The following is a 24110-nucleotide window of genomic DNA, read 5'->3' as shown; positions in this document are numbered from 1 at the left end:
TGAGATCTGAAGAACAGGTAGAAAACTGTGGTTTCAGTGGGAGAAATGAAGTGTACAGGAGAGAGGCAGAAAGGTGAAATCCCTTTAAATGGAATGCATTATCTGAGTGCTCATTGCAAGTCGTCTTGTCAGGATGACATTTTATCTAGTGATCAAGGGGCAAAATTGAAGATAATTATTTTTAGGCCTTGCTATTTGAAGAAAATTATTGATTTTTTGTGGGGAACATTCCCGTGTGAGACCCCCAAAAGGCGTGAGTCTCACTATACGGTGAGTTTGATCCCAAACACAGTTTCCTACTGGAGGCAGTCGAGCTATCTGGAAAAAGGAACTTAAAGATGAATGATCAGTTTCTAATATCAACCACAATATCGTTTGGGCCTAAAACTATGCAGTGCTGCTAGACCGAGTGACCCCCTGCCAGCAACCCGTTCCTGCTTTTAACTTTTTTATGATTCTTTAAGAATAAGTTTTAACCTTTTCTTTACTTACCTGACTGCCTTGTACCCTAGATAATGGTTTAACTGTCGGGATATTTGCAAAGCAAATGCCACCATAAGGGATGGCTTTGATTTCTGACTCAGAGACTCCTGAATGGGGAAGTTGAGCTAAGTTGAGTCAGGAGTAGACAAAGGAGAATCCGGTTAAAAGATATTCTGATCAGCAAAACGAGAAAACCTTTTCACATCTCAGTTCTAAAACAAGATCAAACCAGAGATACCTGCAGCCAGGAGGAATAATGTCTGGATGTAAACAAGCTTTGTGATCACAGGAAATTCTGTTACTTTTTACAACCACTGATTGCGTATCTGACTTCTCTATTGTATAGGCCATGTAAGGTATACATTTGCATTTCCTCTTGCTATGACGTAAACCAGAGCCAAGAAAGTGTATTTATTCCTGGCCTTTGAAAAATAAAATTTGCTGTTTAGGCATGGCCTATCAGCCCTCCAGATCCCCGCTCAAGCGCACTCTCTCTTCCAGGTATTGGGACCCTCTTGCAGGTCGAGAGACCCCTGGCAGATGTGCCTACCCGTCCCGGACGGTCCCCGACAATTTTTAAAGTGAACATTCCCATTGATTTGGAATATTGGACAACAGAGAAGTAGGAAAAATATTTAAAAATTACCTTAATTTCTAACTACATAAAACTCTCCAAAGGAGATAAACTTTGCAAACATTTGTTATTTTTTATATTTATTTTTATTCCTCCTCATCCCCTTCTTCTTTCTCTTCTTCTTCCTCTTTCTCCTCCTCCTCCTCCTTCTTCTCCTTCAATATCTGGAATCATGGATAATTTTCTTAATTCTCTACATGGCATTTTACTTGATATTAAACATCTTCATGAACATACAAACACTTTTGATTGCCAGGAGGATATTTTATCTAGTGGTCAAAAGCCCAAATTAAAGATAATTATTTCCAAGATTCTAGAGGCCACCCACATATCATAGCTCATGCCCACTTCCTTCATGTTTAAACCCAGCCATGGTGGGTTCGTTCTCGTATCACATCATTCGGACCTCTTCTTCTGCCATCCTCGTATAATTTGAAGGACTCTTGTGATTACACTGGGCCAGATAATCCATGATAATCTCCCTATTTTAAGGTCAACTGATTAGCAACATTAATTCCATCTGCATCTTAATCCCCTTTTGCCATGGAACATAACATATTTGCATGTTCCCGGGTTAAATGTCCTTTTAAAAATTATTAGTAAATGAATAAATTTTATAGTAAAAAGTGGGAAAAACACCCGTAAGTCCATCACCCCTCTTTATATTAATTGTTTTTTACATGATAATTTTATATATATATATATTTTAATTAAAATTGCATTGTAAATAGTTAATGTTGTGAATATCACGTCAATAAGAGAATAAAAATCTCATTGATTATATCCTCTGACATTTGTAGGGTTTCCATTGTAAGTATATGTATGTGTATGTGTTAGCTCTTAGAGCCGGAATAAACGTTGTAGTGCATTTAGATTTTAGTTTTCCTGCATGTAAGATATTTTTATGCTAATCCCAGAAATTTAATTAAAACGTCAGTTAAGGTGTGGACAATTTAAGGCTTGTCAAATTGCCTTCCTGAAATCAGTGTATCCATTTATAAATCCACTGGCATTGCTGACTTTGTTCTGGTAAACTTTGCAGTTTTAAAACATAAGTCCTGTGTTCCTAGACTCTGGTTTACTAATTATTGATCTGTTTGACCAGTTACATGTTTCTCAAAGAAAATTTTGGCTGGGTGGGGTGGCTCAAGCCTGTAATCCCAGCACTTTGGGAGGCAGAAGTGAATGGATCACCTGAGGTCAAGAGTTTGTGACTGCCTGGCCAACATGGCGAAACCCCATCTCTACTAAAAATATAAAAATTAGCCAGGCATTGTGGTGGGTGCCTCTAGTCCCAGCTACTATGGAGGCTGATGCAGGAGAATGGCTTGAACCTGGAAGGTGAAGGTTGCAGTGAGCCAATGATGCCATTGCTCTCTAGCCTGGGTGACAGAATGAGACTCTTGTCTCCAAAAAAAAAAAAAAAAAAAGAAAGAAAAAAAATTTTTTTTTTAATTGACCAGTGATTGTGGTTATGGTAATACATTTTCATATAATGTGATGATGAAGACTGCTATATCAAGGGTTTCAGTGTAGTCACTTTGGATTCTCTGTTTCTAAGAGAATGTCTAAAGTTACCATTAGGCTTTTCAGGGTCCTCGCTCTTAATATAAATACATTTCTAGGTAACTCATATCCCATGGTTGACAAAAGGGCACTTATCTGTGGAAAGAGAACTTTAAAAGTTAAAAGACACTTTATGAATTATTCCTATGTGTTCATATTCAGAAGCTTCTGTGGTCATTGTAATTATTACATGTTAATATAGTTCCTGGTTCATAACTCCCATAGCCCTTGCTACAGTCTTTTGTTATAATATTGGAGTGCTTTAGCCCTCAAGAGCAAGTCTCAGAAAATAACATGTTTCTTTCTGACCTTTTCCTGCCTTCCTTTCCCCTGTCCAAGGCAGGACTTTAATCTGATTTTAGGTTATAAGACCTTCATTCCGGGAGGGCTCCTCCTACCCTGGAGGACGGAATGCTGCACAGAGGGACCGGGAAGAATCTGAAGAGACAGGCCTTGCTGGGTTTCTTCTCTTATTCTACTAGCATTATAGCTTACCCTTCTTGTCCAGTCATCTTTCTACACAGCTGTTCATACTTTGTTGAACGTATGCATAAAAATAGACAATTTCCCCTGTATCTTTGGGTCTTCATTCTGAAGGATCATTGTCAATACACATTGAATGAATAACCTGTCTTTTATGAATTGATTTCTGAGTGAACCTTCAGAAATTCAAGGGGAATGCCACCCGTGCCCCACTTGGCCTCTGCAGTGTTTATGTATTCAAGCCTAGAAATACCTCTGGAAAAAAATCTGTTAACAAGTTGTTATTTGTGAAGAGACAACTCAATTTACCTTTTCCTGTTACGTTTGGATTTTTGAAATCATGTATTAACTTTATAGTAAAATTAAATATAATACTGAAATAAGATCAATAAAATCAACCAAAACTATAAATAATCTCAAGTTACACTACACGTACCTTTTTTCTGATCAAAAGGAAGATGTTAATAGGGAAATATAGTCCCTCTGCAAGTAGTTGAAGAAGTTTGGAGCCCTAGCAACACATTTCCCAGCTGCCTCTCTGGGTCTTTATAACCTATGCAATAGGAGCTCCCCTTACTACAGCCCCATCTCTTTGAAATCTTTCTCTCTGAATTCCTGTTCTTTCTGAGAACTTATACCGTATTATTTAAGAATTATAAAATGCCCCTGTAATTTGCTTTCTTCCTATATTATTAATATATGCTAGTCTTGTCTCTCAAACACAATTGTAAACTCTCTGAGAGTAGGGATTGTATCAGATTCTCTGGCACTTATCACAATTGTTGCCATAGGAGAGGGCATATAGTATTTGCTTAAGAAATACCCTTTGATTGAATGACTACAGATCTGCTATTATTCAAGATCGGCCATGCTATGCTCCAGTATGGCAATAACAGCTTCATCTGGAAATTTTCAGTGGCTTAACACAGCAAAGGTTTATTTCCTGTTTGTGAAAGGTCATTTGAATTGGCAGGGGCTCTTCTCTGTTCAGTGACTAGGCATACAGGCTTCTTTCACTTCAAGACTCCACTACATTAGCATGTGATTTCTAAGTTTGCTGTGTGAGGGAAAGGAAGGAATGAAGGAGATAGAATGACTCTGTCATACCTCTTTGGTTCAAATTTCTGTTTCTCAGGAATTAGTCCCATGGGCCTGGCCTAGCCACAGGGGTGGCTAAGAAATGTAGGGAAGCCCATAGACGTTCAGGAGCACCGATTGTCTATGCCACGCATCTTTATGACATCTTCCCACGAAATAGCTATACTAACTAATACTTCATTAGTGTCAATGGGACACCGGATCATTAAACAGGGGTCAGTTTATATTAGTAACCAGATGTGCTAGATCTATTCACTCAGCAGGCATTTATTGAGTGCCTCTGTATACCAGGCACTATTTTAGGTTTTGGGAATAAAGCAGGGGGAAAAACCATCAAAAGTTCTTACACTCACAGAACTAAGTTTTTCATGGAAGGTGATAAACAGTTAACAAACAACATACAAAGTTTGTTAGTTGGTGATACATATTGGAGAAAATTAAAGTAGAGAGGGAAATAGGGAATGTATTGGTGTGAAAAAGGAGGTTAGATTGCAATTTTAAATAGATTGATCAGGGAAAGTGTCACTGAGAAAGTATCCCTGGAGCAAAAACCCAGAGATGAGAGGGCCAGTCATTTGGATGTCAGAGCAAAGAGCATTCCCATAAGAGACAACAGATACAAAACCCTCAAGGTGGGGATGGAGGGTAGGCGTGGAGTACTTGGCATGTCTTATGAATGGCAAGAAAGCAAGTATGGTTGCAGCAGGTGTGCAAGAGAGGATAGTGGAAGGATTGGGAGTGTGCTGAGTACAAGCTATGTAGAACCTTATATACTATTTAGGGTCAATGGCTTCTGCCTTGTAACATATGACACCATTTGGGGGTTTTGTGAAGAAGGATGACACAATCACTCTGGCTGTTGTGTTGGGCTTAGATTATAGCGTCAAGGGCAAAAGCAGGCAGACACATTAGAGGTGACAGCAAATTTTAGGTGAGAGATGGTAGTGGCTTGTACCTTTTCCATTCCCCCCAAAAGTTGAAGGGCCACATTTTAAAGGGGAAAATGAATGAACAAATGTAAGATAGTTTTTGCTAATAAAATGTAAACATACAGCCTAATTGTAATGTAATTTATTATTACCACACATCTCATATTCTGTTGTTTCATTTACTGATTCAGCTAGCATCTATTAAGTATTACTTCTTGCCGGGCCCTCTGTTAGGCACTGAGATAACAAATAAAAAAAATGATTTCTGCTTTTTGGAAACTTATGTTTTAGTAGGATTATAGAAATTACCAAGCATATAACATGTTAATACCAAAAACAACCACAGCAGCAGAAATATAATCACTGTATAATTAAATAATGGAAATAACCAAAATTTGTGAACTGTTTACTATGTGCTGGACATATCTATGGATATGATGATGATATAGATAGTTGTTGTAATTGTTATATTTTGTTGACTATTTTTATAGCCAAATATACCGTTATAAAGTTAGAAAACTAGTGACCAAAACTCTAATCTGTTGGAAAGTATTTTTTCTGTGCTCTACAATTCAACGTAATCCTTGGTAATGTAGGATTATGTAATGTAATTAGGTAATTACATTACCAAGGACTTTATCATTCTAGTACCAATCTAAAACCCAGCCCAGAAAATGTGTGTTTCATTTTTCCCCAATGTTACTGGTACGTCAGCCTCTCTTGATTTGTCAGCCTATTTAAGGCCTCTTCATTGCATGTTTTTTTTTTTTTTTGCTTTTAATCATCTGCTTTGAAGGAGACAAAGCCGAAATTGCTGCTCAGCTCCCAAGATGGTGCCACTGAAATTGCATGCGCTTTTCTACCTTTGCGGCTGCCTGGCTGTGGTTCATCCTTTTGACTGGCAATACCTAAATCCTGTTGCCCATATGAAATCATCAGGTAAGAGGTATATTTATTTGTTCAGGGTCTTGAGCAACTGGTCCATTGCCATACTTCAAGTGGCCCCCAAGAAGTTACACATCTGCATATCTAAACAAGTTCTATTTAAATGGTTATGTCGATCCTCTTTTCTGCTGGAGCAGGGGAAAAGTTCTCACTTTTTCTTCATTTCAAATGACATTGAAGAAGGACCTGTGTTCTTCAGTATCAGGACTGCAGGACAGAACCAGGATGGGACATTTTAAGTGACACTGGAAGCTCAGCTTGCAGTCACCACAGAGAGCCTCCTTAATGCCACCCCTTTTCTCTGTGACTGTCCTAACACATGTCTACACACAAGCATAGTAATGCAGCTGCTCTCGAGTACACTCCAAGGCAGACTCAAAACCTGCTTTCATGAGGTGGAGAAGAGGCAGGTGTCTTTTTCAACAGGTATAGTCTTGCTTAATAGCGGAAGGTCATGTGAGAGAACAATTTCAGGTCTTGGGATCCAAAGGGAAACAATCTTTCCTACCTAGTAATAGAGAGAAACAGGGACAAGTAGGTGCTAGGCAGTTCCAGATGAGAATGGATGTGATCACTCATTCTTTCTTGTCTTGTGGTAAGAGGGGAAAGAAAGAAGAGGAAAGCTTAGACAAATCCAGGAGGAGTTTGCCAAAACAGGGCACCATCTTTAGACAGCTACATGTAATATCACTAAGAGGGACCTTAATTGCAAAGAGTTTGTTTCTGGAGCTTTGCAAATTCCTGCTCATCCCAGAGTGTTGTGATGCATAAACTTCTCTTTCCAGTCTCCTGTGGAGAGCAGTGTAGGAGGCTTCTGAATGTTGTCATACTGACTATACCCACAGAGCTGTGCACCTGGATAGTTGTTGTCATTCTGTATCTAGTTGTTCAAGCTTGATGGGTGACTCTTTAGCATTTACAAAAGAGCTTTTATAACTCAGTACCTTATACATTTTGCCCTACTGCATAACCAGGAAAATGAATGCATTAGTAGGAGAGGTTCTATATCTTATATCTACATTTGCATAGGAAGTAGAATAATATCTCACAAGTCCATTCATCTTACAACACATCAGTAAGTTAAGGCATCAAGGATAAACTGGTGGCTAAGACAACAAACTTATAGCCAAATTCAAGGGTCCTGCAGCCTAGATGACATTAATTCATTTTTCCTATTACCTTTTTCATGGATTGAGAATAGGTAATATCTTATATGGCGGGAAAATCATCCAGGAAACATTTATATCATTCACTTTTTATTGCTACAGGGTAAAAATGTGAAAACATTTTTCTTTTTAATCTCTTTATCTTTAAAAATCATTGGAAAGCTGTCATTGGACTGACAGAAACTTGAGGACAGAGACATTGTTTTATTTATCTTTATAGTCCCATCATTGAGTACAATGCAATCCTCATTCTAAATGTTCAAAAATAAATGCAGGCCAGGCACAGTGGCTCATGTCTATAATCCCAGCACTTTGAGAGGGGGTTGGATCACTTGAGGTCAGGAGTTCAAGACCAGCCTGGCCAACATAGTGAAATCCTGTCTCTATTTAAAAACAAATACAAAAAATTAGCTGGGTGTGGTGGCACACAACTATAGTCCTAGCTACTAGGGAGGTCGAGGCAGGAGAATTGCTTGAACCCACGGTGCAGTAAGGCAAGACTACACCACTGCACTCCAGCCTGGGCTACAGAGTGAGACTCTGTCTCAAAACAAACAAAACTGAATGCATACATACTGGTTAAAATACTAGAAATAGTTTATTAAATAAGATTAAAATAATAGGTGATTCTTTATAATTTCTTACTAAATGAATATACAGAAAATGTGGCTATGCAGGTAAAAAGGTTTGTAAAAATGGGCTAGAGATACCCTCTTTGCTAATGGATTATATAAAGCCATATGAGTGTAATTTTCCTAGCATGTATACCATTCATCTCCAAACCCAAAACTGAACATCAGGAATATTTGACAAATGTATACCACCAAAAATATGTAATAGGATTAATAGCATACTATAGGTTCTGATCCTCTTATTAAAATAAAGTTGAAGAAAACTAAGAGGAGACATCTATAAATTCTGAACCACAAAATGATGTGAGTGGTTATTTGATCTGATGAGTCTCCTCCTTCCACTTCCTTAATGGTGACTCCTGAAAGATGGTTAGAGAATGGGAAATCCAGGCCTACAACTGGGTCAGCTGCAGGCTATGGAGCCTGTTTCCACAGTCACCCCCAGGCACCCTGGCACTAGTGCACAGGATCTCATAGACCTATGTCAAAACCTGGGTCAGCTCAATGATTCCTGCGGCCTCAGGGGTCAAGTGTTCTGGAACAGGCAGACGTATAGCCTCACGTTGACGTGAATGCTCCTGAATGCTGAGTGAGGAACCTTTTCAGGGAGAGCAGGTATTGGACAACCAGGGCACTCCTAATTTATTGGAAAAGTTTCCCTGTGCCTTTGAGATCTCACAAGGAGAGGCTTGTGCTGGGTGAATCTCTCCCATGGCTCCAGAACTGAGCCTCCAGTTCTAGAGGTAGTGACTCCCACACCAGCTGTGGCTCTGGGACTCCTTAGGGAGTTGTGTGAGCCAGAGGTCTCCCTGCACCAAGCCCGGCACACGCACATCATGCCTGCCTAGGGGTGGGGGCGCAGCAGCTCACCACAGAAGAAACGGCAGGTGTCCTTGCCCTAAGGTCCTCCTCCTCGGGACTGCACATCTCCCTGCCACACCTGAAGCATGGCTCAGTACATAGTCTTTTACCGGAAGAAGAAGAGCCTTTTGTAATTCTAAATAGACCCTGAAAGTTCACCTACAGGTAAAGTTTTTAAAAATAGTTTCTGGGGTTTGACTCTACCTGTGGGGAGGTTAGACCTGCTAAAACTCAAAAACTTCCCCAAGGACACAGCATAGATTTACCTAGCCAGAATAAATTAACTCTGAGGAAGGAGTAAATAGCATTAGTTAACTGCCCATTATGTGTTATGTTTTGTACTAAGAACTTGACCTACATTCTCACCTCATCTTTACAGCTGTCCTGTGGGCTAGTCAAGTGCTTTTATGTCATTTCACAATGTGGATCGGAGAGGGGAGCAAATTGCCTAGGCCAGAGGATTATAGCTTGTAAGAGGTACACCTGAAATCTGAAATAGAACTATGTCCACTCAATTCCCAGGGTTCGTTCATCTCAACCCCATCACTGCTTGCCTTCCTTGCAACTATCTCTTACCATTTGACCATGGATTGCTGACCTGTGTATCAGGCCAGGTAGTCTGGAACTTCAGCCCAGTGTCTCTTAAACTTTAATGGGAATTCCTTTTCTGACTCAGTAGAATTGGGGTGAAGTCCAGGGGCCTGCATTTCCAAGCTCCAGGTGGTGCCAATGATGCTGGTCCACAGATCAGCTTTGAGTGGCTGAGCCTTATGTATTGAAAGGCTTCATCGTGGGCAGGTTTTTCACATATGAGTCACCAGGCTGTAAATTGTGGAGGCTGTAAATTGGTTTCTCCGAATGACTCAAAACCTTTCTGGGAAGTGTTCCATGCATGGTATTGATGCAGATACCATACCTAACATAGCTCTTGGCAACTGGCTAGCAGAGAGTAATCAACTCCTACCATCCAATGGAAGGAAGGAGTGGACAAGCTGGATATGTCAAGAAAAGTGACAGTCTGAATATACTGATATTTGGATTCAACATCATGGAATTAAATATGGATTTGATTGGGGTTTAGAAAGGATAACAGATGAAGCTGCAGGAGTGTGTGGAAGGGTTGCACCAGAAAGAGAAAAGGAGTTTTAGAAGTGGGTGGGTAAAAGACTGTATGTGATAAAGGGTTTAAAGGAAAACAAGAGAGACCAGTGGCCAGTTTACCTAACCTCATTTTCACAAGTATTTGTTATGCATTGATTATGTGCCAGATATGTGATCTGTGGTAAGATCAGCGATGCAAAGACATGGATATGGCTCTGGAGAAGTAGCCTAGTGTAGCATGCAGATACATAATTTTAATATGTGATAGGAAGAATGATTACGTGTGTGTACACACATATACATAGAATCTATATAATACTGAGGATGAAATGATTAAGTCTGTCTGGGGAATCAAGTAAGGCTTCAGAGAAGATAGGATATCTGATCAAGGTATTGAAGTTTGAATAGGAGTTCACCAAAAGGATTTAAGCATAGGCAGTAGCATTTACAAAGGTGCAGTGGCATCAGTCAACCCAGTGTGTAGCTAAGGAGTGCTGTAGCACAAGAAAGGGGGATAACTTAAGGGGAATATGCAGAAGAAGAGTACAAGGCAATGGGCCTCCAGTGGAGGGTTTCTTTGCAGTGCTGAGAAATTGGGATTTAACTTGTGCACCTGTGAACCTCAGTATGTTTCAACCCCAGAACCCTGAAAGGATAGGCCACATTTGTGCAAGTAGCAGTGTGTTTGCTTAGGAAAGCATGTGTACATTTAAATTCCTCCTACAAACTGCCTTCTAAAGAGATTACAATACATTCCTCATTCAAGGAAAGAACATTTGCTGATAGGAAGCCATTGAAGGATTTTCAGAATTGTCTGGTGTTATTTGTGCTTTAAATCCCTCCAGGAGCTGTGTGAAGGATGTGTCTGAAGGGGTCAAGATCCAAGGTGGATAGAACAGTTGGAAGAGAGAGTAACAGCCTGGTCAGGAGACAATGAGGACATCAGTGAGACAGCTGAGCTAGAGGGTCAGAGATAGATTGTGGAGATCTTCCTAACCTAAAAACTGATGTTAGAAATAGAGGCTTGGTTGAATATAGGGGGTTGCTGAGAAAGAGATAGGAGAATAGGATGATTCCCAGGTTTCTGGCTTGCAGTGCAGGAGATGAGGAGCTCTTGAGTTGCAGGCTGTGTGGCTAGAAGGTGAGAAGGGGGAATTGAAAGATGGTCATTGAGTTTCATTTTGGAAATTAAATGGCTTTGACATTCTTGTGAAAAGGACATCAGGTAGAGATGTTGAAGGATAAGTTGTAGGCACAAATTGGAAATGTGAGATAAAGTTCATGTTTAGGAAAAACAGATCTGTGAAATCATCTTTAATATACTCTGGATAGAAGTAGAATGAGAGGGCAAGGCTGTAAACATTTAGGAGGTAACAGTCCAAGGCAACTTGGGAGAAGGGCAATGTCTACCTTCATCTCTTTACCCTCCAAAACCCCTACAGAGTGTTTCAAACAGAGCAGACCCTCAATATTTGTGTATTTTACTTGTTATTTTGAGAAAGAATGAAGGCCAGAAACTGTGGGAAGTAACTTGATTCCACTGGAATTTCTTTGCATAATAAAATCTGATGTGTGATAGATGACAAATGAAATAATATATACTTGTTTTTCAGGATGGGTCAACAAAATACAAGTAGTGATGGCTGCTGCAAGCTCTGGCGAAACTAAAATTCCCCGGGGAAATGGGCCTTATTCTGTTGGTTGTACAGATTTAATGTTTGATCACACTAATAAGGTAATGCTTTGATTTATCAGACTTATACTGATACTCTAATATTGTCTGTCACTATGGCCCACTCGAAGGTGTTCAAATGTGTCCTTGCCCTCACCTGAGAAAGACTCATTTTGCAATGTGTATTTTTTCATATGAAGCCTTTTATTAGTTTAGCCATTCCTCAATTCTTTGCTATTGTCTGATTAATTTATCTATAAACCCTATTTTTCACTTCCTTAATATCTGAAGCCAGGCTGCTTATATTTTCTTTTCATTGAGATAAAATATTGTTTTGCTGTTTTTCTTTCATGACTGTCTTCAATCACAACAGCAGCCTAAAAAGTTCTCTAGACCTCTTTGTGAACACAGAGGTACTTGGGTCCGTGCTAATGAAATAAGCAAAATAGCTGCTGGAATATGTCTGAGAAGCAGCTTCTCTAAAAGTACATTAATTTCTTTCTTAACAGGGCACCTTCTTGCGCTTATATTACCCATCCCAAGATGATGATCGCCTTGACACCCTTTGGATCCCAAACAAAGAATATTTTTGGGGTCTCAGTAAATTTCTTGGAAGACACTGGCTTGTGGGCAACATTTTGAGGTTACTCTTTGGTAAGATTTCTGTTGATCCTTCTTTGTAAGCTCTAGTATATAAGAAAATTTTGAAAACAACAAAAATTTCAGGCAGTTAAGGCCAAAGTAGATTTTTCTCCAGTGTAAATATCTCCTAAAATGATAAGGTAAAATTATTTCTTTAAAGCCCAGGAAACTATGATAGAAGCAAGAGTTCTCATCTTCTCCATCTTGAGTTGGATGGGGGTGGCCAAGAGTATCAGACGGACTCTGACATCTTTCTATGACTGCTGTTTAGTTTTCCATCTGACGTACCATGGAGAGGGCAATAATGTGGTTAGAATAGCAGGTTCTCTGGTGTAGCCACTATCCTGCATGCTCTGTGCTAAAGTCAGACCAAAAAAGAAAAAAAAGTAGAAGCCACTAAACTCTCCAAATCTAAAACGGAGGAGTCAAAGCTAATGCCTAAAGAGACTCTACTCTCATTCCCATCACCTACCCCCATCACTAAGACAATCTGATGTGCATTCTTTACTTATTTTCTACATTATACTAATGTAGAATTTTCCTTCCTTCCTTATCTGTTTGACTAGACACTACGGATGTTGGGCTGATGTTATCTGTGTCTCCACGTTTCTCCCTCAAAACTATCTACAACTTTTAGGACTCATCTTAAACATCAGCTTCTAATTTTCTTAAAAACCACTTATACCTGTAATCCCAGCACTTTGGGAGGCCGAGGCGGGTGGATCACGAGGTCAAGAGATCTAGACCATCCTGGTCAACATGGTGAAACCCCGTCTCTACTAAAAATACAAAAAATTAGCTGGGCATGGTGGCGCGTGCCTGTAATCCCAGCTACTCAGGAGGCTGAGGCAGGAGAATTGCCTGAACCCAGGAGGCGGAGGTTGCAGTGAGCCGAGATCGCGCCATTGCACTCCAGCCTGGGTAACAAGAGTGAAACTCCGTCTCAAAAAAAAAAAAAAAAAAAAACAAATTAAAATACTGTAACTCTGCATATTTATGTTGCAAAAACCTTATAAATCACTTCCTCATCACATTCAGTCTTCATGACCACATCTGCATTTTATAATGAGAAGGTGAAACACAAATGATTGCTAATAATAATGGTGACAATAAAAACTAAAATCTGAGAAGTGAAAGAAGACAATATTTTCATTTTTGAGCCCCTTACTATGTGAATGGATAGGTGCTTTACATATATTACCTAATTAAATAAAATTCTCACAAAAAACCCTATAAAAGAGATACCATTTTCTCAGTTTTACAGAAGAGGAATCTGAGGCACAGAAAGTTTGAGGAACTTGCCCAAGATCCATAGCTAGGAAGTGGCAGAGATGCATCCACGACTCAGTATGAAGTCAGTGGTTTCTCTACCTTTGGCTGCATGATTATGACCAAATTATAAGGAGCAGAGTCTCTGATTCTTAGATTCTGGCTCTCAGCGTAATGCAGCTGAGGTTTTATGGGTAGTTTGGTTTTTTTGGGTAGTATAGGTAGTTTGATTTCAGAACATTCCCTTCAAAGTTTTTCCAAAACCTGGCAACAGCAGTAAGTAGCAGCCTTTGTGAATACACTGATGAGTAGGAAAATCTCTCACCTTAAGTACACAGCTGGCATTAAGAACTCATCATGGATGACCCTATGGTCCGAGAAAAGAACTTAACAATTCAGGTATTTGGTTGGTGGGTATCTAGTAGCAGTCTTTTAAATGAATTTACTATTCATCATAAAAAAGTAGATATAAATTAGATGGGTCTGCATTTTATGCTAATGAGATTTGAATCAAATTCTAGCAACACTCAGAGAAATCACTAACTATAATCTCCTGTTGTTGTCTAGGTTCTGTGACAACTCCTGCAAACTGGAATTCCCCGCTGAGGACTGGTGAAAAATATCCACTCATTGTTTTTTCTCATGGTCTTGGAGCATTCAGGTAATGTTTGAAAGGTTGAACAACTTCAGCCTCTAGGAATAAATGACAGTTTTTTTATTTAAAAAAGAAATAGCAGATTTTGGAATGTCACGCAGGCCCTTGTCTGGAGGAGTTGGGTTTCCTCAATAATTGGCTTTGGGTCTATTGATCAGTCCTAGCCCTGTCTTGGCAAGTAGTTTTTTTCCCTATTACCACCTCACTGGGATTAGCCTCACAGCAGAGAAGAGAGGGTATTGCATTTTTGATAATTGCCCTTCTATATTGTAATATTTATGCTTTTAAAATTATCCTCAGTGAAGTTTAGGACGTCTGAGAAACCAAGAATAGATGAGCTGTAAAAGGCATTTATTAAGAGAAATATCTGTGAAGGACAGAGAAGGAACAGGAAAAGAGAGAGAGAACCTTATTAACATGCTACAGGTTGGACACTTGAAAAGGTGATGGGGAAGGGAGAAGGATTGGGTAAAAAGAACCTCAGACTATAGCACAGTTTTAAGAAATACTGAGCCAGGCCAATGGAAGGAGTGCTTGACCAAATTTGCTTCTCAAGACTCCTGCATCTCATAGGAATGGGCTAATGTTAGTACCCACACTGTGCTAAGTCTCTGGGAGCAGGTGACTGGATGCTTAGCTTCTACTTGACTATGGTGATGGATCCAGAGGGCAGAAGCTGGATAGGGTCTTTAGCTACCTATGCTGTATGTAGCATGACAGCTGAATGGCACATTTTCAGGACACCAACAGCCCTCTTCACTTTCTTCCACCACTTTCTCAACTGTCACCCCTCTTCTACCTCAAGGGATTGTAAGATGCAGAAAGTAAGAGAGTCTTTTAGCTGGGAAGAAGTTGGGTAGCACCTGAAAAAAAGAATTCTCTTCAGCACTTTAGTTGTAGTTCAGCTAGCTGTTTGATTTCTCCCACACTAGTGATTGACAAATTAGAACTCAAGGGCCAAATCCAGCCCACTGCCTATTTCTATAAAGTTTTATTGGAACACAGACACACCCATTCATTTTTGTACATTGTCTATAGCTACTTTTGTCCTGCAACATCAGAGTTCACTAGTGGTGACAAAGACTGTATGGCCCACAAACCTGGAAGTATTTACTGTCTGGCTTTCAACAGAAAAAGTTTACTAATCGCTGTGCCAGATCATTTCCCCCTCTTGAAAAGGTCCTGTGTCTTCAGCAGCAAAGACATAGTTTCTAGCTACCTCCTTTTTATTTTCTGTGGACATTTCCTGCGTCATGCATGGTATGAGGAAAAGGTTGTGCAAATGATGTGGAAGACAGCATAAATGCAGTGCTTAGCACATGATTTTTCAATTATTTCATCCAGTCCAATCATTTAAATAACAGCTAACGTGTTAAATATTTCACTGTTTCAAATATTATGAGTAATGAAAATGTATTAATTCGATTGATCCTCACTGATGGGATACCGTACTATTATAGCATCACCATTTTATAGATAAAGAACCAAGGCAGAGAAAATATTGTGACTTATCAAAGGTACACAGCTAACAAGTGGTAGAAACAGTGTTCAAACTCAGTGGTCAAACTGCAGGTTTCATTCTCATAACTACCATACCGTACTGATTTCCTATGTACGTTATCTTAGCAAAACCTTACAACTATTCTAAAACAAATGCTTTGCTCTTAGGCCCATTTTACAGGTGAGGACAAAAATGCAGTAATTACCTAAAATCATATAGCTGGTGAGTGGCAGAGCCAAGATTAAAACACCAAACTCTCAAAGACAATATTAACAATCACTGTACTGGCTTTCTCAACCTCAGCAGTCTTTGACGTTTTGGACCAGATAACTTCTTGTTGTGAAGCGTTGCCCTGTGCATTGTAGGATGTTTGACAGCATCCCTTTACCCACCAGACTCCAGTAGTACTCTCGCCTACATTGGTGATAATGAAAATACCTCCAGAGATTGTCAAATATCCCCTAAGAAACAAAATCACGCTCCTTTAAGAACCATAGCTCTCCGTTCTCCCCCAGGGCACTACTATAGGGGTGTAATGGCCTCCACGTTCCCTGTTTCATTAGTGGACACAGCCTTGTAATCATGACTGGTAGTTATAATGCTTCCCTCTTTTTGTTTTGAAGGACACTTTATTCTGCTATTGGTATTGACCTGGCATCTCATGGGTTTATAGTTGCTGCTGTAGAACACAGGTATGTTACCTGATGTAATTGGGCTCTTTGGCCAATTACAGGGAACGTTAATGCCCATAACTATGTTTCTAATTTTCATAAAAGTTTATTTAAAATGTTGATGAAACTTCCAAGTATGATTACATGATGAGCAAAAAAGGAGATTGGGTTTGATTGTTGACTTAAAAATATCTAACATTTCTAGAGTGTTTATTGCCTGCCATGTCCTATGTGAAATGTTTTTAATATACCATCTCATTTAGTCTTCATAACAATCCTATTAGATGGTTATTATTATTGTTGTTGTTGTTTTAAGGGAGAGGAATATAGAGGTGATAAAGGGTAATTTGCCCAAAGTCACACAACTAGTAAGTAGCAGTGCCGGGATTTGATTCCCGAGAGCGGGTTTCAACATGGCTAACATTGCTTCCCAAAATTAGGAAGACAGAATGGATTTAGTTTACCTGCAACTTGACAAAGGACAATAAGGTTTTTTTCCTGGAACTCCTTTAGGGTCTTCTTTAATTTAAGAGAAAGTAGACAGTAGAAGAAGAAAGGGAAGTCAAAAGATCAAAGGAAGTTGAGCCAAGGATGGAATTGAGAAATAGGGGTCAGATGAGGAAGGGAAAAGGAGCATGCATAAATAATAATTTTGCTTGTATTATAGAGATGGATCGGCATCTGCAACTTACTATTTCAAGGACCAATCTGCTGTAGAAATGGGGAACAAGTCTTGGCTCTATTTTAGAACCCTGGAACAAGAGGATATGCATATACGAAATAAGCAGGTACACTGCAATGAAAGGAGAGGTGGATGGTGACCTAAAATCATGTACAAAAGGATGTCATTTGTTAATTTAATTTTGCATATGTCAAGTTCATCTCCTAGCTCTCCTATTTCCCATTCCCAAAAGATCTGTCAATAGATTCCCAGAGTAGTAAAATTCCCTTAATGGAATGACTGGTTCATAGTAAAAATAAAGGCAAATACAAAAATTTGGGAGGTGACAGTGAATATTCAGAATTCCCTTGAATTACGACTTCTAATTTTAGAATCTAAAAAGTGCTAGAAAATAAATTAATAGATTCTCCCTTATAGGCAATATAAAAAGATTACTTTTCAGAGAGACAGTATACAGTAGAATTAAGAGTGTGGGGCCGGCCAGGTGCGGTGGCTGACGCCTGTAATCCCAGCACTTTGGGAGGCTGAGGCAGGTGGATCATGAGGTCAAGAGATTGAGACCATCTTGGCCAACATGGTGAAACCCCATCTCTACTAAAAATACAAAAATTAGCTGGGCGTGGTGGTGCGCACCTGGAGTCTCAGCTACTCGGGAGGCTGAGGCAGGAGAATTGCTTGAACCCAGGAGGTGGAGGTTGCAGTGAGCCAAGATTGCGCCACTGCACTCCAGCCACCTTAGAACCCAACTTTCTGTGTTTGAATCCTGGCTCCACCACTTAATTTTGTTACAAAATAAATGAATAACGACATTATTCGTCTTACAGAGCTATTAGGGCAATTAAGTGAAGTGAAGTGTATTGGCTTCTTCTTTGTAGTGGGTATATTACATATGTTATTACATTTGAGCCCACCCACATTTCCTTTAGGTAGGCATTATTATACAATCAATGGAAACTCAGAGAGGTTAAGTAAATCATCTCAAGTCACATAGTAGGTAAGCAACAGATCCAGGATTTGGACTAAGCTATACCTGTGTGCAAAGCTGATGCCTGTGTCATTATGGTAGCATGTATTATAATCACTAATCACATTTCCAGTTTATAGAGGACCAACCATTCTTCCCACACACAACTTGTACACAAACTTTAAAATAAGTGTTATAACTTTTTACTTTGTTATTTCCTTCTTCTAATGATTAGGTACAGCAAAGAGCAAAAGAATGTTCCCAAGCTCTCAGTCTGATTCTTGACATTGATCATGGAAAGCCAGTGAAGAATGCATTAGATATAAAGTTTGATATGGAACAACTGAAGGTAAGCTAAAAAAAAAGTAATTTTTTCCTTTTCCTACAGTTCTTTATTGTTTTTTGTCATTGATTTTCTGATATATTGCAAGGTACAGTATGACAAAGGGCTGCAACCACTGTCCCCCCAACACACACACACACACACACACACACACACACACACACAAGTACAAGTAATATATTGCAGCAATGAAGAATGCATTATCTTGGACTAGATATGAAATTGCCAATAGCTAGTCAGTTTTGATCTACAAAAATAACAATGTCATATGGTTCAACTTAACTCCTGTGGAAGTATTATTATTTCATGGACAGCTCCTGCATGTTTTTAAGCTTGATCTTGAAAATTTGACAGAAGTTTTGGAGCAGGTGGAAAAATATCAGGCAGAGTGGGCAGTATAAGCAAAGACTCAAAAGTGTGTGTGGCATGTGGAGTGCAGGGAACGGGGGAAACTAGAGAGTAAGATGATGATCTGTTCTCCAAATACAATGAAGAAATTTGTTGTCACCTCAAGCACCCACTCTTTTCTGCATCCTTGCCTTTGTTTATATTGTCCCCTTGGTTTGACACACCCTTCCCCTTAACTAACTCCTACCTAATTTCAAGATTCCAGTTAAGCATCACCTCCTCTAAGAAGCTTTCTTGGACCCCAGTGCTCACTCCTGGACTGGGCTCGCTGTCTGTCATGTGTGTTCCTTGGTGCCACTGTATTATATTATATCATGCCTCTGTATGACTTTCTTCCCTGATGGACTGTAAGCTCACTGAAATGAGACTGCAGTGCCTGGCACAGAGGAGGTACTCAATAAATACTCATGGAATGAACAAACTAATAAACATGGGGTGAGGAGAGGCAGAAATCAGAACTGATGTATGAAGACCATTAAGTTTACTTTCCCCCTAAAATGCAATAAAAAATAAATAAAAAATAAAAAGTTTACTTTCAAACCTTTACATATGATATATATATATTTACACATATATGTAAATGTGTTTTTATATGTATATGTATATATGTGTGTATGATATGTATGAATGTATGTGTGTATATGTATATTCTATTTTATAAGAAATTAAGGTATTTAACCATCTCCATTAAATGAACAATTATATGATTGACAAAATCATTTCTTCTAACACCATGAGATATATATATATATATATATATATATATATATATATATATATATATTTATGTCATGCTTTTTCACACAGGACTCTATAGATAGAGAAAAAGTAGCAGTAATTGGACATTCTTTTGGAGGAGCAACAGTTATTCAGACTCTCAGTGAAGATCAGAGATTCAGGTAAGAAAATAAGATAGTAGAGCAAGAGAATAGCCAATTATTGGAAGAGGGGGAGTAATAACTCATGTAAGATAGAATTTTTTAAATTAAATTCTTAGTGAAGAAGCCATCTCTTGGAGTTTATAAGGCTATTTATTTATTTATTTTTTGCCTCCGTCAAGTACTCTATATACATTTTCCTAGGCTAAAACATCTGCTTCTCCTGCTATTAAAATCTCTCCCACTCCCATATGTTTTCCCTTGTTATTTTTGTCTACCCAAGGGCTTAACACTTTTCACTTAAAATTTATATTTATATAATTTTTGTGACATAATGATTGTGATAATAATATTGTCATCATACAGTACTGCCAGACTTCTCTAGTGGGCAGGACATTTTTTAATTAGGCTTTTCTAAGATGGAGCTGGATCTAAAATTATGATTATCTGGTTAGGAGTCGGGACCAGACCCCAGTTTTCTAGCTTGCAGGAACCTTTTCTTTCTTGAACTACTTCATTCCAGACTGACGAGATCACATAGGACCAACCGTACAGAGAGCGGGCAGGATCGTTTGTGAAACTTCACCTCAGATTTCTTAGAAGTCTATTTCAGTGTAAGAGAATTCTCTTCTTTCATTCATTTAGAAAATGGTCAGGAAACATAGAATAAACTTACTTTTAAAAAGGATGTCAGTTACATTTTCAAATGATATGCTCCATATGTTTTTCTTCAACCCTCAGACAGTTTTTCAGCTGAAGCGCCTCTAAATATAAAGTAATGGGTCCAGTTGTTACTCTGAAAAAGCTGTAATAAATACAGTACAATGTAGATAAAAGCTCTGAAAACAGAGGTGCATTTATTATCCTTTTTCAGATACTCTACAGTATTGAAGAAATTATTTTGAATAAAAAATTTTAAGGATATATCATTCAAATGGTTGCAATTCCTAAAAGGCATGTAAAGAAAATGAGTATACTTAATTCCAGGTCTGTTGCCTTACAAAGCTAATCATATTCCTTTCCCACAATGAAGCATAATACCTCTTGAGCCCAATGAGATAATCCATAATAAACTGGTATGGTGTGTGTCCACCAATCCTAGCATTATTAGGAAGTCCCAAATGTTGGCTCACATGTAACCAGCCTTCTTTCATCATTGTCAACAAATATCTACAGATGTGGTATTGCCCTGGATGCATGGATGTTTCCACTGGGTGAAGAAGTATATTCCAGAATTCCTCAGCCTCTCTTTTTTATTAACTCTGAATATTTCCAATATCCTGCTAATATCCTAAAAATGAAAAAATGCTACTCACCTGGTAAAGAAAGAAAGATGATTACAATCAGGTAAGTGTTAGTGACTTATTTCATTATCTGAAACAAACTTGAAGCTTGGGTAAATATCAGTGGATAGCATTTGGTAACCATTACAGAATTGCTGAATTGGTTGTTTAGACTTTCATTGAGGAGAGTATTAGATAATCTCAGTTTCTAAGTACATTTAGACTTACTTTTTTAAAAATGGGAATGTTAATGTATATAGTATATATAGTGGTTATATTAGTCTGTTCTCACATTGCTATAAAGAAATACCTAAGACCTGGTAATTTATAAAGAAAAGAGGTTTAATTGGCTCACAGTTCTGCAGCCTGTACAGGAGGCATGATGTTGGCATCTGCTCAGCTTCTGGGGAGGCCTCAGGAAACTTATAATTATGGCAGATGGCAGTGGGGGCATGAGCACTTCACATGGCTGGAGCAGGAGGAAGAGAGGGATGGGTAAAGGTACTGCATACTTTTAAATAACCAGGTCTCACAAGAACTATCACAGTGACAGCACCAACGGAGATGGTGTGAAACTATGAGAAACTACCCCTGTGTTCCAATCACCTCCCACCAGCCCCTACCTCTGACATGGGGGATTCCAACTTGACATGTGATTTGGTGGGGATACAGATCCAAACTATATCACTGGTAATTAAAACTAGCATTATACTACATGCTACTTTAATCTAAATACCAGAACATGCCTATACATTTTTGGGAGCAGAGCTAGGGGGAAGTATTCCATCATTAGGCTGGGCTGGGAACTCTTTAAAGAAAAAGTCAGATTACCTATTGAGACCTGCCATATACTTATGTGATGAGAAAGAATATGCATTTATAAATTTCCCAAAGCTATAATGGGGTACCATCAAGTGTTGGCAATCCTTATATCGTGGATGTGAAAAAGAACTCCTGATGAGGTTTTGAACTCTCAGTGAGAATATTACAAAGCAAAGGTAGACCTGAACTTACCCCTCTCCTATCTGAAACGTGATTTCTTTAGAAGAGAAGAGGCAGGAAGGAAACATACAGAGTATAGGCGATAACCACTATGGGCTCAGAGAACAGAGGGGTTTCTTCCAACTGAAAGGGATTCTTAAATGATACTAAAATTGTATTTTGTAAGATCAAGAGAGTTTAGATAGTAAGGAAGCATTTAGGTATTTCAGGCAAGGACTTCCATTTAGCTTATGTCTATGTTCAAGTGTCTCTAATTCTAAGACAGAAATAATACAAATCACCTAACCTTCCCTCAACCCTACTTCCTTTCTAGGTTCTCACCTTGTCTTTATTCCCTTCTCTGCTAGAAACCTTCAAAGAATAGACAATATTAATTATTGCATGTGCTTATTTCTACTTACTCTTTGACTCTTGTGGTCTAACTTTCTGGGGCCCCACCAGATGCCAAAGCAAAAGCACTAAAAACCTGCTGCACGCCACATCAGCAGCCTCTTCACAGCCTCAACCTTGCTCTCTGCATCCTTTCAACATTGCTGACCACCCCTCTTCCTGCTCCCTTGGCTACTACGACCCTCCTCTTTGCTGCTGCTTCTCATCATTTATGCTGCTCCTACCATGTCTCTTCCTCAGGCCAGTTCTCCGCTGTCAGAGCATCCAAGCTTCTGCTCTCAATTGTCTCATAATCCTGCTGTTCATCTTCTTTATGTTTCTGACGTTCAAGTTTCCTATTAGAGTGTGGGGAATAGTGAGAGGGAGTTAAGTAGAGTTGTGTTGAGCTTAGGTAACTGTAAGAATGATGGTTTGTTTATAAGAACCAGCAGAGTGAAGAGGCAGAGTCGCTTTGGGCAGGGCTGGGAAGATGTCTTTTAACTTCACCATATCTTAGCTTGAGAATTGGGAAATCTGTATACAGATGTCTGGCCACAAATTGGATGATTACATAATTTACATGATATCATAGATGAAACATTTGAAGTAGAAGAGATTATAAAGTGAGAAAAGAGTTGGTCTGGCAATAGAATCCTAAGGAATGCCTACATTCAGCCAGTGGGAAATGGGTGAAGAGCCACTGAAGAACACAGAGTGGTTAGGGTCAGAAGGGAAGGTGCAACGTTAAAGAAACAAAAAGAGAAGAAGTGCAAGAAAGCCATTAACTGTCAAATGTCCCAGTGGTGGTAGAAAATGGGCACTTAAAAAAGGCTATTATTCTATTTGACGTTAGGCTATTGATGAATTCAGAGAGAAGTGTAAATGATATTTTTAAAGTGCTTAGAGTTTAATACTGGGAAAGGTGTTTGTTTGAAATCTGTTTCCCCTAAGGCTTAAATCTAAAGTGATTTGACTAGCATCAAATACATAGCGTGATCAATGGTGAGGGGAGGTGGCAGGTTCTGGCTTTGAGTTCAGGGACCTTTCAACACACAATGCATTCCAATACTTGGCAGTATTCCTATTCACTAAAAAGCAGGAATCATTCCTTTTAAAATCAAGATACCAAGCAAGACCAGGATTCTTTAAGTTGTGTTTCTACAAGAAAGATGAATATACTCTGGGATCCCGAAACAAAACAGCCTGTGACCCTTGAAATACATTTAAGTAGATCAAATTGCAAGTTTTATTTCCTTGGTTTTCAGTAAATAGACCCAACAAGGCCAGTATGTTTCCGGTACCCTAAATTAAAAAAATAATTTTATTAAACAATGTTACTTTTAAATGTCTTGTTTCTCTTGTTTTTCTTTTCTCTAGGGGTTCAGTCCATCAGAATTTTGCTGACTTTACTTTTGGAACTGGCAAAGTAATTGGACATATGCTCAAATTAAAGGGAGATATAGATTCAGATGTAGCTATTGATCTTAGCAACAAAGCTTCATTAGCATTCTTGCAAAAGCATTTAGGTAAGAAACTAGTATTTTTTTCATGACCTAAATAAGATGACTCTCAGGATAAAACTATCTATCTGAATATAGCTTTAGTACCATTTTAACTATTTCCAGCTGGTTTACAATGTAACAAAGCAGTAAATCAATTTGAAAACAGAAATTTGAGAAAGTCAATTTTGCTGCTTTACATACTGTATAACACAGAAAGCAAACCCAACTGTTGAAAGCTAACAGTCTTCATATGAAGACTGAAGTGGACTACCATGTTGAGGATACTGACAGCAGGTTGCCTCACTCCTATCCCATTTGCATTCAGCTGCTAAGGCAGCCATGGGGCAGCTGACACAGAGCACCTTGTCTCC

At 38.9% G+C, this 24110-nt stretch overlaps 1 protein-coding gene across 4 annotated transcripts in view; it reads left to right on the top strand.

The window, feature by feature from the left end:
* Window positions 1-24110, top strand: part of PLA2G7 (phospholipase A2 group VII) — a 34402-nt gene that overhangs the window by 6134 nt on the left and 4158 nt on the right. For 3 of the 4 annotated variants that reach the window (XM_074397869.1, XM_003923082.4, XM_074397868.1), the window contains exons 2-11: window positions 5990-6132; window positions 11512-11633; window positions 12080-12224; window positions 14049-14142; window positions 16261-16329; window positions 16976-17096; window positions 18190-18303; window positions 19513-19604; window positions 20760-20930; window positions 23615-23763. In XM_074397869.1, coding sequence (XP_074253970.1) covers window positions 6024-6132; window positions 11512-11633; window positions 12080-12224; window positions 14049-14142; window positions 16261-16329; window positions 16976-17096; window positions 18190-18303; window positions 19513-19604; window positions 20760-20930; window positions 23615-23763 — 1186 coding nt within the window. In that variant the 5' untranslated portion in view covers window positions 5990-6023. The other variant, XM_074397870.1, reaches the window with a different exon arrangement.

Source organism: Saimiri boliviensis, chromosome 4, assembly GCF_048565385.1.
Source record: "Saimiri boliviensis isolate mSaiBol1 chromosome 4, mSaiBol1.pri, whole genome shotgun sequence".
In the NCBI taxonomy this organism is placed as follows: Eukaryota; Metazoa; Chordata; class Mammalia; order Primates; family Cebidae; genus Saimiri; species Saimiri boliviensis.
Note: the sequence above shows the minus strand (reverse complement) of the source record. Positions and strands in the feature narration are given on the sequence as shown.